Genomic DNA, 17,169 nt, shown 5'->3' with positions numbered 1-17,169 from the left:
TGCCATGGGATCTTTAATGACCTCAGAGAGTCAGGACACCCNGGGATCTTTAATGACCTCAGAGAGTCAGGACACCCGTTTAACGTCCCATCCGAAAGACGGCACCCTACACAGAGCAGTGTCCCCAATCACTGCCCTGGGGCATTGGGATCTTTGTTTAGACCAGAGGAAAGAGTGCCTCCTACTGGCCCTCCAACACCACTTCCAGCAGCACCTGGTCTCCCATCCAGGGACTGACCAGGACCAACCCTGCTTAGCTTCAGAAGCAAGCCAGCAGTGGTATGCAGGGTGGTATGCTGCTGGCGAAGGTAGGTCACAACAGCTCCACATGGGAACAAAACTCCACATGGGGAACAACTCCTGCACCCACCAGGCACCCCCTAGTTCTACCTTTAATCTTTAATCTCCCCTATCCACCTTTGTTCCAGGCACAGGCACTGATGCCAACTTGTTCCAGATGGTATTTGGGAATTACGGGGACACTGGTACGCTGGCACTGAAGGAGGGCGGTAGCAGATACAAGTTTGAGTGGAAGTCGAAAGATGTGTTRCGCTTCCCAGACATCCTCATCCTGGGAAAGTAGTCCAAGATCCGCGTGTGGCACGACAACAAGGGTAAGGAGCAGGTTTTCATATGCCATGCCACTTAGTTTCATCACTAACGGTGATGGTGGTGTAACAGTGGCTAAATGGACTGAGACAGTACACAAGAGGATCTTTCTCACTTTTCATTGATTGATTTATTCGCAACTGCAGTTCTGTACACAGGATTTCCAGCAAGGGAAAACAAAACTAAGTCTTGAAGTAGCTGACTGGTGATGATTGGTATAGAGGCAAGAACATAATCCATTCTTACCTGTGTTTTTCTCAGGTTCTGCCCCAGGTTGGCACCTGGAGTACATCAATGTGTTAGATGAGACCATGGACCAGAATTTCCGTTTCCCATGTGACCACTGGCTGGCCAAGCATGTCGACGACAGGCCGATCATGAGAGAGCTGGCCTGTGCCAACAACGACATCCTGGACTTCAGTGACAAGACCAATGAGTTAACCTCTGACCCTGATGTAGGCTAGTGATGACATGACCAAAGATGTTATATGAATGAAGATGTCCCACTGGGCACAGTTGTCAGTTCAAGGTTTAGTTTTGATTTACATTTGTTTGTCAACTAACGTGAATTCAACATGAAATCCCTCCCAAAATTCACCATGTCATTGGATTTAGGTTAAAAGTTGAGCAAAAAAAGACGAAATGCCCTAACATTGATGACTTTTTGCTAATCCAATTCGTTTTACAAGTTGATTCAACGTTGGGGTGAAATAATGTGGAAACAATGTTGATTCAACCAGTTTATGTCCATTGGGGTAATACCGTTTACCATTGAACAACAATTGTCTGCGGTATTACTGCCAGCCTCGTCTGTGGTGGTACGTAGACAGATACGAAAAATACAGATGAAAACTCTCTAGGTAGATACATWAAAAAAAAAAAAATGTAATCATCCTTAAACAGGTCTTTTCAGCATTTTAGGGAGTTTATTTGAAAAACACATAGAAAAAGATCATATACAATCAGACAATAAATAAAACAGGAGACAGAACAGTTTGGGTTAAGCTATGCAACTTTTTGCATCCTCATTAGTAATAAATACAGTACAAAATCCATCAAAAGTGAACCTAAAGATTTTCCACAACATTCAGTGATCCATGTTATTCTTCATTATAATGTAGCTATTGCTTTTCATATTATTGGTAAATACTTCTAGTGTCTATAAAATACTCCAGCTCATAAAACATTGCGCAGTTACAGCAAAACAGCAGTGTGTTGTACAAAGATGGCCACTTCCCTTTAATCACTGGCAGGTTAGTTTAAACAACAGTTTATCAGCAGCAAAGAAACATATCTGTCATATTCAAGAAGGTACAGCCTCATATTAAACACGTCTACAGCTTCACCCATGTGCACATATGAAAACCTGAGGAGGACATGCATTAGAAAGCTTGTGCTTTAGGATTCTACTGTTCATTCCCCTTCACCAGCTTGAGTTATTATACTATACAGTTTTCCTCTGCAGTAACAACCCAGTATACGGTCTGCAGAGGACAAAGGTAAGGCCAGGTTGTCACTATTTACCACATCCAAAGTCATAAAAACTCTGTCTACTTCTACAATTTCTCATATTCTGATGATGGTCGACTGACCAAAAGCTCAGCTAAAATTAAAATACATTTGCATCTGACTGGAAGTGTGCAGAGACTTTTCCTGTTTCTACAATTTATCTTTTAAAATGTGATTCTAAACTTTACCCGGTACACACTGCTAACCTTATGCCAAACCTTAAATGAATACCAAAAATATAATTTTTGTTTTCATACATTTTTATGATAGCCAATTTTGACTTTGTGGCTGTGGTAACTAGAGACAACCATAAGGCCAGGAGTTTTTCCTGACCATGTGACCTGACCAGGAAGTAAACATGGGGTAAGGTCAGTGACAGCAGGAAAAATTAAAATAAGACCAGTCAGCTTCATTCCAATGAGATATATGTAAGATGAATACATTGTTATTATTAAGATAAAGCACACATAAAACAGGTGGTTGGCTTATTATACCCAGGTGTAAAACTACTACCTAGAGTATTACACCAGAAAAACACAAGATCAATAGCTCAAGTTTATCATGTTAGCCACCTTCCTAACCTAACCACACAAACACAGCATTTGCCAGCAATACAAAGTACCTAATAATGCAGTTATTAATTCATATGGGAAGAGTTAACATAGCTGGACAGAGAAACGTATGCTCTGAATGGAGACACCGAATATCCAGATATAATATGGTGACATATACAAACGAGGTCAAACAAACTGTGAAACTGGTAATGATCCGGGATAAATATGAAAAACAAAAGTATCATATTTCCTCTATGCCAGTGAGGGGTTTAGCCATGCTAGGAGTGCAATGACGGAGGTTTACATGCTGAAACATTTGCACCTGGTCAGTCTGTTCACTAGATTAAAGCAGAGTGTGGGAATCTTCTAAATTGAATGGAATGGAATGAAGATCAACAGCACCACGTTGGCTATAGACAGAGCCCGTTACACCTAGTCACCCTTCCAAATGACAATTCTTCTTCTGAAAAACACAACTTGCATGCAAAGCATCCCCACCAACCTATGCATAATGAGGTATCCCCCAACATTTTGTGTTATTTCTAGGTAAATAGATTTATTCAATTACGGAATCATGAGAGAAAATACATTAAATATGCCACCACAAATTATTGTGAAATACTTAATGCATTTCAACTCAGAGCATCCCATGTGAAATAGCAACCCTCCTTGTCTGTCTGTAGTTTTTTGGGGATGGAGGGGTTTGGACAAAGGGGAATTAAAAACGCAACACACAGTCAAGTCAACCTCCAAAAGTACACAAGGAAGCATGAAGATATGTGTAACCGAACACAAGGTAAGCTAGTACAAGGAGACCCCACACCACCAAATCTATTTCAGACAACGCCATATAGTGCATTAACAAAACAAGCTAGATTATTGCAACAATAAATGTTTTCTGCAGCATTGCAGCCATTTCTTCAAAATGGTAAGAAATGGACAAGGACTTGGTCCAATGTCCAAATTAGCARGAGTGCTCAAAACAAATTGATAGAAAGAAAACTGAAATGAAGAAAGGACTAATAACAAATCAAATAAATCTAAATACTAAGAATAATTGTTTGGTATTTTTAAATAAATGGCTTTTTCTCCCTTTAAACCTCTTTCAAGTGAACTACACCAATATGATTCATGCACGATATAGGGAAAACAGCTTCCATCACTGAACAGTTTACAGTTGCTCTAGCAATACCATACGACTACCATCATGGGGGACCATCTTACACATTCCAGAACACAGAACAAAGGCTTACGAGTTGGATCTCTCCCTGGAACACCAGCTGTATTATTGTATCAAAAAACAGGAGCAACTGAGATTGAAAGGAAGGGAACCGAAACACAATGGAGGTTGTTTGCTATGTACTGTATAAATCACATGGTCTTGTTCTGTAGGCAATAAGGTCCTGGTATACACTATCATTCAAAAGTTTGGGGTCACTTAGAAATGTCCTTGTTTTTGAAAAAAAATAAAAAAATAAATAAAAAGGTCCATTAAAATAACATAAAATTGATCAGAAATACAGTGTAGACATTGTTAATGTTGTAAATGACTATTGTAGCTGGAAACGGCAGATTTTTTATGGAATATCTACATACATAGGCGTACAGAGGCCCATTATCAGCAACCATCACTCCTGTGTTCCAATGGCACGTCGTGTTAACTAAACCAAGTTTATCATTTTAAAAGGCTAATTGATCATTAGAAAACCCTTTTGCAATTATGTTAGCACAGCTGAAAACTGTTGCTCTGATTAAAGAAGCAATAAAACTGGCCTTCTTTAAACTAGTTGAGTATCTGGAGCATCAGCATTTGTGGGTTCGATTACAAACTTGGATTAGCTAACACAATGTGCCATTGGAACACAGGAGTGATAGTTGCTGATAATGGGCCTATGTAGATATTCCATTTAAAAAATCTGCCGTTTCCAGCTACAATAGTCATTTACAACATTAACAATGTCTACACTGTATTTCTTATCAATTTTATGTTATTTTAATGGACAAAAAAAAGTTGCTTTTCTTTCAAAACCAAGGATATTTCTAAGTGACTCCAAACTTGAAATGGTAGTGTATGTTAGAAAATAACTACATTGTATTCACTCTAAAGACAATACACAGACACTGCATCCTCCAGCCAATGCCAGCCTTAAAGATCGTGCTATGGATGAGGATGTGAGCAGAAGTTGCCCATAGGCACAGTTCTATAATCAGCGTTCCTCTCCACCAATTCTAATCTTAATTATTAGGAGGGGAGACGCAACACTGACCTAAGATCCGCATTAAGGGAAACTTCATCCTGCTCCATGGATGAGGGAGAGAGTCATACCGTGTATGGTTCACATGCAGAGATACTGCAGACTTTTCAGTTTTTTCCCCCGTTATGAATCTTGTTCTGGAGGCAGCTCTGCAGAGTGGTCACTAGCTGGCACAGCCACAAAGTCATATAATCTGATTTTAAACCTAACCACACTGCTAACCCTAACCTAAAATTGTTTTAATGAATTTTTACAATATAGCCAATTCTGACTTTGCAGCTGTTCCGTCTAGAGGAAATCGCTGAGTTCTGCCTCCAGGACAAGACTCATGACAATAAACGTCATCCTGTGCAGACTTCCTACTGCTCCACAATCACAAGACAGCCCAAGCCTGCCATACAGCATGCATATCTGGGGCCTCAGTTCTAGGGTAGAGGCCCCAATACAGCACAATACAAACCACTGAAGCCATGCCTGGTTAGCATCTCTAGCATCCACTGTGATAGCAGAGATCTATTGTACTGGAAATCCACCTATTGATTGGCCTTTGTACATAGCTAGCACTTCCTCATTGCCTAAAGGCTGCCTGTACGCCTATTACCCTCTTTTAAAGAAGAGTATTTCCCCATTTTGTATTTTTTTCCCACTTTATTTCTTAAAGTGGGATTTTTGCTTGCTACACCACACTGTCACCCTGTTAAATACTGGTGATCAATAACAAGACTACTACACTCCATAACACAATATGTATTAGGCCACAGAAGCTCATTTCAAGAAACACCCCCCRGCTGATTTCATATCTTGTCATGTTTCGCACAGATGTGCTGTAGCTAGAGCTCAGTGTTTTGGGTTTCATCAAGAGGGAGTGAGACCAGTACACATCAGCGGTAGAGAATAGGCCTATATACAAACCCAACAACACAACACACACGCTCGCTAGGGGGTTTAATGGCGGATCTCATCTCTGAGTGTATGGAGAAGCTAATGCTACGGTGCAAAACCCTGATGGAGACTCATCAAGGCCCTGCAAATCTGTCCATACATACTGGCACCCTTCTGCCTCTCTTCTTCATCCATCCACCCATCCATCCATCAGCCTCTTTTGTTTCTCTATTGTTTGGATCAGTGTGCTTTGTTAATCCCTCTCACCTCCCCTCCCGTTCATTGTCTTCTTCAGCTGGCTCAGAAGGCAGGCTCATATGTGATGCAGATGGGAAGGGGGACGTTTGGCAGAGCTCCCCCTAGGGATGAGGTGGGGTTTTACAAGATGGGGGCAGGGAAAGGAGGCATCAGCTGTCTGGTGCCAGCTGGGTCTCAATGTCCACCCTGCATATGGGGCATTTCCTACTGGTGGCCAGCCACTGGTCCACACACGCCTGGTGGAAGAGGTGCATGCAGGGTAATCTCCTGGTAGTGGAGGAAGAGGATGAAGAGTGTTAATATGAATTCCCATAGATACAGAGATCTGCAAACTGTAGTCTGTTTTGGCACCAAACGTACCATGACAATAACATTGTCATTAGCATTGTGACTAGACCCACCTGACATCCTCTCCATCCTCCAGCATTGATAGACAGATGGTACACTTCTCATCTGTATCCAATTCCTCATCCACCAGCCCTAGCTTAAGGTCCTGAGGTATCCTCTGGAAAATAAAATATATATTTTTAAAAAATTACAAAAAGCAATATGCATATTTTCAAATGTAACTCAATTTCATTCGCTAAGTTTTGATAGTTCACATGAAAAGAGAAAGATGCTTGAAGTCCACATATTGAAGTTCAGATACATGACTAGGTATGCACTGACAAACCCAGTTTAGCACCATCTCCCTTATATATACTGAAAATACTGCTGACACGATTAAAAAGTGTGCTTCAGGTTCCAGTCTCAATGAATCACTAAAATGTCATGCATGCCTATGATTCCTTCAGTATATTCAAATAATTCTCACAAGACTCACACAGCTTTATAATAATTTGTCCTTTCACCTGCAAGAGGAGTCATCCGTGGTCTTAAATTGGGTACACTCCAAACCATCTGACTGTTGTGTAAATAACAAGTCCATTTGGACTGCAAGGAGACAGGATTCTTTGGAGAGATTATATGGCTAAAAATGACCTAAAATGAGACAGCAATGTTCATCGGTGTCATTCTATTCTATGGCGCTTTATTCAATGTTCTGCCTCAGTACATCCGTTACAGGTACGACCTGAGGGCATATTCTTACCTTCTTGTATTTGTGAGGGTAGGTAAACCTTTCAATAGTGGTCTGGACAGCCCCCCGGTTCACACTGCCCAACCTGTCCTCCAGCTGCAGTAGCTCCTACAGGCAACATATGGGGAAAGACTGTTAAACATCTGGAACAAGCATTTGTCTCTACCTCAGCAAAGTAGGATTTAAAGGGTTATTTTAGGTCAAGACACTTCATTATCAGTCCGATAAAAACAACAAATGAACAAAGCAAAATAAAACAATAGCTTTTCGATTCAGAAGCATCTGGAGAACAGAACTCGCAGAAAAGAGAAGAGCAGTCCCACATGAGGCAGTCCACAGCATTGGAGGCAGGGACAGAGGCGTGAGGACAGCCGTGTGATTACCAGAGTGTGTGTGTCGGGGTGAGAGTGTGACAGGGTTGACTGGAGTTAGCCGTGTGACTGGGATAACAGTACCTCATAGCTCTCTCTCACAGCGGATGCGTGGCGGGAGGGGTTGAGGCCCTGCAGGGCCAGCAGGTGTAACTGAGGATACGGGTAGTTTCTGATCTCATGGACAACCTGGAGAGAACATACAGAGAGACAGTAAGGGAGTAATCTGGATACATTCTCCTCAACTCTGAGAAAACATCTTTGAATTTCATACAGATGCCAGCCATCCCTGAATCCAGTCTCTACAATGATCTATGGTGTAAAGACCAAATCAAACACTACGGGTGGTACAACAAATATGGATGCCATGATTGCACAGATCATTGAACATCGCTTTAATTGTAAATGTACATTCTGTTCATTTAAATATTATGGCAAAAAGAGTTGTGATGATCTCACCACTTGGGTGGAGGCATTGTTCCTGGGGAAGTGATGCATCCTGGGAGATGTCAGGTAGTGATGGTAGTGCTGGGGCAGTGGGCGGACGTGGTACTGAGGAGGAGGGAGCCCCGCGTCCACACTCAAATCCCTGACCAACCACACAACAGAGGAGAGATGAGAGGAACCAGTTAAACACAGACCCAACAAAAATCATTAACATTGACTGTCCTTGGATTGTCCTTGGATTCCCTACAGAGGGTAGTGCTTATGGCCCAGTACATCACTGGGGCCAAGCTTCCTGCCATCCAGGACCTCTATACCAGGCGGTGTCAGAGGAAGGCCCTAATAATTATCAAAGACTCCAGCCACCCTAGTCATAGACTGTTCTCTCTGCTACCGCACGGCAAGCGGTACCGGAGAGCCAAGTCTAGGTCCAAAAGGCTTCTTAACAGCTTCTACCCCTAAGCCATAAGACTCCTGAACAGCTAATCAAAGGGCTACCCAGACTATTTGCATTTCCCCCCCCCCCTCTTTTACGCTGCTGCTACTCTCTGTTTATTATCTATGTATAGTCACTTTAACTCTACCTACATGTACATATTACCTCAATTACGTCGACTGACCCGCACATTGACTCTGTACCGGTAGCCCCTGTATATAGCCTTGKTACTGTGATTTTACTGCTGCTCCTTATTTTTTACTTAAGTTACTTTTCTTAAAACTGTATTGTTGGTTAAGGGCTTGTAAGTAAGCATTTCACTGTAAGGTCTACACCTGTTGTATTCGGCGCATGTGACAAATAATACATCATGCCTGTGGGAACGGGTGACTCAAATTAGAAAATTAAGATTATCCACAGTCCAGGAGTAATGTATGAGACTTAAATGGATACCTCAGTATTTTGTCAACTTCCCCGGAGTCAGATGCACTCATGGATGCCATTTTTATGTCTCTGTGTCCAGTGTAAAGGAAGTTAGAGGTAGTTTTGTTAACCAATGCTAAATAGAGTTAACACAATGACTGGAAGTCTATGGGCATCTGCTAGAATGCTACCTCTAACTTCCTTCGTACTGGACATAAATGGTATACAAATGGTATCCACAAGTTCATCTGACTCTTGGGAAGTAGATAAAGGGCATATTTGCCAAAATCCCAAAGTATCCCTTTAACAATGAAGCCACATTATTGTATGAGTGCAAGCTGGCGTCTTACCAGTCTGTGCCTTCAGCCAGGTAGCGAGGCTGCTGGGCCGCAGGCTGTGGGGGGATGTGGAGGGCGGGAGCAAACTCGTAACCCGGCCGCAGTCTGTGGGGCTGGTGTCTGCTGACAGAGGACAACCAAAAAAGGTTTCTGTGCACATCATATTCCATGCAATATGTTGTGTGGATCTACAGATCCAATGGAAATTTCGAGTCAACTTTAAAGCACTTTTGAGGTGTGAAAACACATGCCAAACTGAACTACCCCTTTACCAGGGGCACATTAATATTATAACATTTCAAATATACTGTAGTTGTTCATACAAACCTTGACTTTTATATAGCTTATGGAGGTACCCAAGTTACTATGGGAGTGCCGTGCATAGCCAGAAACCAGGTCCCCATACCTGGAAGGTGGCATGATGCGCCGGTGCTGGGTCTCTAGGATCTGCTGCTGGAGGAGGTACTGCTGGTGTAAGGTCTGAGGTAGGAAAGGGGGGGCAGAAAGGTCCTGGAACTGGGGTGTGGGGGGTATGGGGTTGAGGGGCGGGTGGAGCTGGGGAGAATGCTGGTGGCCAGGGGGAGCCAGGTGGGGGTTGATGCCCGACTGGGGCTGACCTGGGTGGGGCATTGGGAAGTCAATTGGCAGCTGGGCCTGAGGGCCTAGCTGGAAGTGCCGGCAAGAGGTAGCATGGCTATGCTGCTGCTGCTGCCGGTTAAAGTGGGATCCTGTGGAAACAATGAGAGGGAGTCAGACACCTGAGAGAGAAACGGTAGGTTAGAATTTATTGTGTATGTGACATGGAGTGTGTGTTTGTGTGATGTAATTGTGTTTCTGTAGGAGGATCTTTACAAAAGCCCTAAGTCTTACCTATGGTGAAACTTACATCAGGGGATAGGGAGATATGGTGAAGTAACACATTCAAACCTGCATGGAAAATGTTAATACTTCCAAACACGGTCTATTATGGCATCATGTGACATCTGACCTTCTGGTTGGATTCTCACCTCTGGGCATCTGACTCTTCGGCAATGTGCGTGCCCAGGATTGTGCATTTAAATCGTGTAACAGAGTGCTTTTCAAATTAATCTAGTTTTAATATCTAGGGGTACCGGTAATATATCTGAATGACCTTGAATCCCTTTGATAGAAGTGCTGCCAGAAGTGTTCTGTAAAATATCGGAATGACCTCGAATCCCTTTGATAGAAGTTCTGCCAGAAGTGTTCTGTAAAATATCAGAACGACCTCGAAACCCTTTGATAGAAGTTCTGCCAGAAATGTTCTCCAACTTCAAGATCTAGTGTGACATTCAGATGAATGACATCATTGATCCACAGTGGGACAAAAGGCAGAACATCTATTCCTAAGATATTTATTTTTTTATGACACAAACTGTTCATCCTTTAGAATCACTGAGGATTTTAACAATGTGATAGCATTGCTGTGAGTGTGTCCTTTCTCTGATAACTGTTTCACTTTTTGAACTGTGGGTAACATTATATCGCACAACATCAATGATGTGTCTGTTTATACATCACTACCCAGAAATATCTAACAGCAAATGCCAAGATGTGAAATATCTATGAGCACGAGTCAAGGCCAAGGCTACATAAAGCCTACAACATATTTGTCTATCTCCTTCAAGAAATCAATTCTAATACTGCCTAGGCCTGTATCTTACTCTCACTGACACACACTGCTACCCAAACGTTTCCCATGTGTAGATTCATTGGTGCAGAGGAAATAGCTTGACAGTACTTTTCCCCTCTTCCAACCACAGCTATCTGGCAGCTGAAGAGAACAGGCTGCTGTTGAATCAGAGACTAGTACAGTGCACCACAGTTACAGTACACTGTCTCCATACTATATAGGGCTGACAATTCTAATGGAAATAACATTGATAGGAATGGGAATGGATTGCAATTAGCATGAAGGTGGCCTAGGCTGCATTGAGACATTGATGGCAATATGACAAAATATMTTTGAAAGGGGAGAACACAATTTATAGGACGAGATTTCGTAGTGTGACATGTTTTCCATTGTGGTAAAATGCATTTTGGACTCGGGCAGCAAGAGAAGTCCTGGAAAAAGAACATCAAACAAATGTAAAGTGACTCTATACCCTGAGCTATACGCAGCCTAGCACAAACATTGTAGGACGAACCTATGTATAGGCCTTTGTGAAAGTCACCTTCACCTTTTCTAACATGAAGAACATGCTAAAGTGTTGGTGGTAGAGTGGATAACACATTCAGATGAAAACAGGTGAAAGCCCTACAATTGAGAAAAAGGCAAAGTCTACATTGCATTTGGGTCATTAAGTTGGAGTAGACTTGAAGGTGCAGTGCTACAAAATGCCTTGTAAAATAGTCAAGGGTCTGTAATCTTCCAGAAACATCTGAATGGGGTGGGTTATTTTTTGTCACATTCAGCTCCTAACCAGTCACTAATCAGAATGGTTAAATCCTAATAGAGAAGCATTTGATCCAAGGATCAACGATGGCACACTGCACTTTCAATTGTCTCAGTGGTACAATCACCATGAATGACAGGGGATAGACTCATTCAGGCCTTGTGATGATAAAAGCATTGAAATTGTCTATCTTTGTCACAGCGGGAGAGGTGGGTGGGGTGGAAGGGGGCAGGTAGGGACGAGGGGAGGGCTAAAGACAGTAAATGGAAATCAGCAAGAAGCACACTGAAGGTTAGGAAAAAGACTATATTCTTTATTGAAAAATATTAGTTTGTGGAATTTGTGTTTTTGTAATAATGATAATATAAACACCATGCAACAAAAATAAACAACATTGACTGAAGGCAAGGCCCACCATGCTCCATATAGGGTTAATAAGAACAGAAGCAGCATCTAATGAGCAGATGTGGTTGGCTACAGCACGGTAGGGTACATCTTTACTACAGAAAGATTACATTGGAATTTACTATTCAATGTAAAAAAACAAAATCATATGAATCATAATGTGACCATGCATTGAAAGCACCATTACCAGAACAAAAAGGTAAAGAGAGACCACAACCAAACAATAAAATACCTTATTACTCTACTAGAAGATTTACTGTAGCAGTGCAGGAGATAAGCATCCCTGTGAAATGGATAGCATTTTGTACTTTTGTTAGTGGGGAGGCTCATTGGGAAGTGAACAACCACMTATAGCATTACGATTTGGTTTTGGCTTTAGTGAGCAAAAGGCCTGATAATTCAGTGTTTCAAAGATTTAAATTTTCAAGAACAAAAGGGTTACACAAATGGAGGCGGTTATGACAGGTTGTTGGGAAGAGGTGAAGTGTACCAGTATTTATAAAATGTTGATGTGTTGTCTATTTTGAAATCACTCCGATGACCACYAGGATAATTATGATTGTGTGTGTGATCATATTCAATGAAATATGACAATGCATAAGCTTTACATGTAATTGTACATGTAAAAAGAATGCCAATTGGAGCAAAAGATACTATTACTTAGCTACCTTTGTACAATGCATTTTCCATASGGGAAAAAAATAAGAAAATTAGCCAAATTCTGGTGTTCAGTAAAGCAATGCAGAAATAGAATCCATGCAAAATGTATCCACTTTACAGGGATTTACAGTAGGCTGTTGTCATAATCAAGACTGAATGGGAGGTACACAATGACATACATTTGATTCTCTTTAAGAGCTAAAAATGTGTTAACTCTACAACAACTTGACAAAGACAAAAAGTTATTCTATAGGTGTTAGCTATTTGTTTTAGTTTTTCCACATATACTCTATGGTTGAATGATACATTTTTGTTGTTGTTATATATACACCAATGTCGTCTTCTGATGGAAAGAGGAAATGAAGAAGGGATTCAATACAGCTAAATGCAGAGAACAGGCAGAGGCCACGCCACACCACACAGCAGCAGATGATCATTAGCTACACAATGGGAGGGACGACAAAGATCTGATAAATGCAGAATGTAGAGCCAGCCTCGAAACTATGAAACAGGAAATAAGAACAGAAATAAAAGCACAATATGAAATAATTGATGCCAATGTGTGAACTTAATACGCTACACTGTAGCCTAGACGGTTTATGCAACTTCCTAAACTAGGTGGTTCACGCCCTGAATGCTGATTGGCTGACAGCCGTGGTATATCAGACCATATACAATGGGTATGACAAAAGATTTCTTGTTAATGCTCTAATTACGATGGTAACACGTTTATAATAGCAATAAGGTACCTCGGGGGTTTGTGGTAAATGGCCAATATACCACTGCACGGCTATGGGCTGTATCCAGGCACTCCGCGTTGCGTCACTGTTATGAACAGCCCTTAGCCGTGGTATGTTGGCCATATACCACACACCCTCGCGCCTTATTGCTTAAGTATGTTTTGGTACTGAGTCAATGGGAAATGACTGTCTAAAATCAACTTGTGGATCAGCCTGGTCTCATAGACGAGACAAATCCGGGACACTTAAATTAGTATTATATGTTACGTTTGGTTAAATAATACATTCGATTACTTAAATAAAAAACGAAAGTTTGTTGGTTGGTCGGGTGGGTGGGCGGATACCGTGAGCTCGAATCTCATCACAGACAACCAACGTTAGAATTTTAGCTACTTTGCAACTATTTAGCATGTTAGCTAACCATTCCCCTAACCTAACTCCTGGCCTAGCTAACGTTAGCTATAATTCATAACATATACGTTTGCACAAAATGCATAACATATCATACTAAATATGTATCGGATTTACTGTAAATACAGAATACGAAACGCTCAGACCAGATTGGAAAAACAACCTACATAGCTTGCTAAATTAGCTAACGTTACGTGTTTAAAGATCTTCCTGACATTTTAAAATATGACAATTTAGCCTGTTTGTTAGCTAGTAGTTGCGATATAGCAAACATTCTTTAGCTAGCTAGCTAATTGAATTAGTCATACAATCATCTTGGCAAGCAGTAAAGATGATCTTCAAATGACATCCTGGGATTAAATATATGCTCCCTACAAAGAGACCGAGCTAGCACTTTGCAACCAGCTAACTAACCTTCAAAAACAAGTTTGAACGTGTTTCACGCATTTCTCTCTGTCTGACATTTCACCACTGCCATTAATTGCAATGGGTGTGCTTATAAGTATGTATTGAAATAGAGCTGACTTACTACAATATCATGTCCAAAAATAGCTTAACGTTTAAAAAGGTAGCTAGCGTTAGTTAGCTAAATGGCATCGGTGAACGTGCGTCCATATAACAATTAGATAGCTAACGTTAGTTAGCTGTCACTAGGTACCTGAAAAGGCAATATTTTTTATATACGATCAGACCCATACTACCAAAATGTGTAATATGGTCGTGCAATTGTTAATACAATGTAACGAAAGCGAATGAGAACATAATAGCCTTGTATGGCAAACATACTGTTTTGTCTTAGTTGGCTATCATTAGCTTTATATAGAACGGAACAGCTGTTTGGTAGCCAACTAGCTAGGACAACAACACAGTCGCTTGCTAGTGTTGGAATGGATCCTAAAAGAGATTTTCGACCAGGTTAGCGAGCAGCTTTTGCGATATTAAGATGAACAGGGCACACGTAATTGTTAAAGATAAATATATATAAATACCTCTATTTCTTACTGAGCCAAATACAGGAAGAACCAGATATCCGACATGCACTAAAACCATTCTTGGATCCTTGTCTTGCCGCTGGGTTGATGAGAGATATAGCCCATGCAGATGGTCCGTTCCAACCTACATTCAAGCAGTTCTAGCACTGAGCTGACAGGCAACTGCTTCGTTGACAAAGCGTCGATGGATCGGTATTTTCACGCTTAGGAAATATTAAGTACCACACATGGCCTCTAGGTTGTGCCGAATCCCCCCCCAAAAATGTCAGGCCCGTTATGATCGCTAGTGGACACTATTGTACCACTCATACATAGCAGCTGAAACGTGAACTCCGCTACAGTAGATGGCAGTAATGATTTGAAATGACAGGCTGTCATCACGGATGACATAACATGAAGAAGAACGAAGCTTTTTTTTTTTTTTTTTTTTTAGGTCATTCGCATACATAGGACACCCTCTAAGTAAAACTAGCTGGTCTTTGCAGGTGGTGGAGGACAAGTCACATTCGCCCGTTAGAGATGTTATCCGTGCGAGTTGCAGCGGCTCTGGCCAGAAGCCTGCCCAGACGGGCTGGATTTGTGAGTAATGATTTGGTTGTTGAATATAAGACAATTTGCATTGCACGAATTAAAATGTCAATGTAGTGGGTGTATGAAGGGTAGGCCTACAGGCCTCCACCTTCACACGCTCGTCTAGAACGCCATGACCCAGCAATGCCACTCGACCTGCTGTCTTGATATTTATTTGATAACGTTACATTYCTGTTTTTATTACTCATTCATTGCACATTTCATGTAGTTTTTCCCTTTCAATGAATGCACTTATGCGCACTTCAACTACACTACGGTCCCGTAAAATGGCTGTGCTAGCTAGGTAACGTTAGTTTAGCATGCTATCCGTTAGTTAGCTAGCTAAGTTCTGTGAAGGTCAGGGTCTTTTACATACAGAATGCTCCGCCTTGCACAGAACAAGTTCATACAATTATAATTAGTTAACTGCAGTGTAGTTACTTGCTTTAAAATGTTTTTGTAGTGGTGGTTTAACTGGCATTGGATTATTCAAATGCCAGCTGTCAAAAGAGAGGACATCTTGCGGACAACCTAGCTAACTAACAATGCATGGGCTAATGCCTTGGGGCATATGTTTTGATTTCAGTTCATTGTAACGCAGCAAGCGATTTCAATATACATAGTGCGATTTATTTCCCATTCCATCAGTACAATAGTACTTGTCTTGAACAATAACTGACCATGTTTTCATTCATTCTAGGTGTCCAAGAATGTTGCCGCCGCCAGTGTAGGAGTGAATCACCTCCATACACACAGACCATGTCTTGCTGCAAAGACTGGTGCGTAAAGCGAATTGTTGCTCAATGATTGACTCAACGAATGACCTTTAGTTAATGACACTTACTATTTGGATCAGAAATCCTGTTTTGCCACAAGTACCTATTTTAATGAGCAGGGGGCATCAGGATGTAGACTTGAAGGTGCAGTGTTACACAATGCCTTGTAAAATAGTCAAGGATCTGTAATCTTTTGGAAACATCTGTTTGGGATGGGTTCATTTTTCTAATGTCACATTCAGCTCCTAACCAGTCACTAATCAATTGCTGCTATTTCTCCCTGTACAAACATATAAAAGGGATTCCTCTATGACTATATTATACTAACAAAAATGAGGAGTTATGTTGACTGTCAAGTTAATGTTGAGTCCATATTTTGATGAGCGGTTTCTTTCTCCTAGGCACGGCAGAGGTGTCCTCAATCTTGGAGGAGAAGATCCTGGGGGCTGACACAAGTGCTGATCTGGAGGAGACTGGCCGTGTGCTCTCCATCGGTGACGGTATTGCCAGAGTGTACGGTCTCAGGAATGTTCAGGCTGAGGAGATGGTGGAGTTCTCCTCTGGGCTCAAGGTGCAGATCTAGACAGTTTATGAATTTAACTGAACCATGTTGCATTGAAAGAGCTTCTGGTCAATCTAACCACTGTCGTCTTCATAATCTAACCACTGTCGTCTTCATAATCTAACCACTGTCGTCTTCATAATCTAACCACTGTCGTCTTCATAATTAACCATGTCTCTCTCATAATCTAACCGATCGTCGTTCATTATCTAACCTCTTCATAATCTAACCAGTCGTCTCATATCTACATGTCGTCTTCAAATCTAACCACGTGTGTTTCGTTTCTTCGTTTCTTCATTAATCAACCACTGTGTTCATACGTCACCATTCAATTAACACTGTCGTTGCATAATTAACCACGGTCGGTCTTCATAATCTAACCACTGTCGTCTTCATATCTACACTGTCGTCTTAAAATCTAACCATGTCGTTCATTCTAACACTGTCGTCTTCATATCTAGACACTGTGTCTTCATATCACA

The 17,169-nt window shown here is 41.4% G+C and overlaps 2 protein-coding genes across 4 annotated transcripts in view; one reads left to right on the top strand and one right to left on the bottom strand.

Moving 5' to 3' along the window:
- Positions 1 to 1,515: 1,515 nt before the first annotated feature.
- On the bottom strand, positions 1,516 to 14,855 carry LOC111957448 (E3 ubiquitin-protein ligase ARK2C-like). 3 transcript variants are annotated; one of them, XM_023978277.2, is made up of 8 exons: positions 14,777 to 14,855; positions 9,539 to 9,885; positions 9,170 to 9,270; positions 7,976 to 8,105; positions 7,601 to 7,705; positions 7,158 to 7,253; positions 6,469 to 6,572; positions 1,516 to 6,334 (listed from the first exon to the last, which is right to left on the bottom strand). In XM_023978277.2, the coding sequence occupies exons 1-8, from the start codon at positions 14,835 to 14,837 to the stop codon at positions 6,217 to 6,219; spliced, it is 1,062 nt and encodes a 353-aa protein (XP_023834045.1). In that variant the 5' UTR covers positions 14,838 to 14,855; the 3' UTR covers positions 1,516 to 6,216. The 3 variants fall into 3 exon arrangements, with proteins under 3 accessions (XP_023834045.1, XP_023834041.1, XP_023834042.1); XM_023978273.2 differs by having other exon boundaries at positions 9,170 to 9,280; positions 9,564 to 9,885; XM_023978274.2 differs by having other exon boundaries at positions 9,170 to 9,277; positions 9,564 to 9,885.
- A 110-nt stretch (positions 14,856 to 14,965) lies between these two features.
- Positions 14,966 to 17,169, top strand: part of LOC111957447 (ATP synthase subunit alpha, mitochondrial) — a 12,267-nt gene continuing 10,063 nt past the window's right edge. Inside the window, exons 1-3 of the mRNA XM_023978272.2 lie at positions 14,966 to 15,358; positions 16,050 to 16,128; positions 16,527 to 16,696. Of these exons, the coding sequence (XP_023834040.1) occupies positions 15,299 to 15,358; positions 16,050 to 16,128; positions 16,527 to 16,696 (309 nt within the window). The 5' untranslated portion in view covers positions 14,966 to 15,298. The remainder of the gene's footprint in view (positions 15,359 to 16,049; positions 16,129 to 16,526; positions 16,697 to 17,169) is intronic.

Source organism: Salvelinus sp. IW2-2015, linkage group LG33, assembly GCF_002910315.2.
Source record: "Salvelinus sp. IW2-2015 linkage group LG33, ASM291031v2, whole genome shotgun sequence".
Lineage (NCBI taxonomy): Eukaryota > Metazoa > Chordata > Actinopteri > Salmoniformes > Salmonidae > Salvelinus > Salvelinus sp. IW2-2015.
The sequence above is the reverse complement of the archived record's forward strand: the minus strand, read 5'-3'. Positions and strand labels throughout refer to the sequence as shown.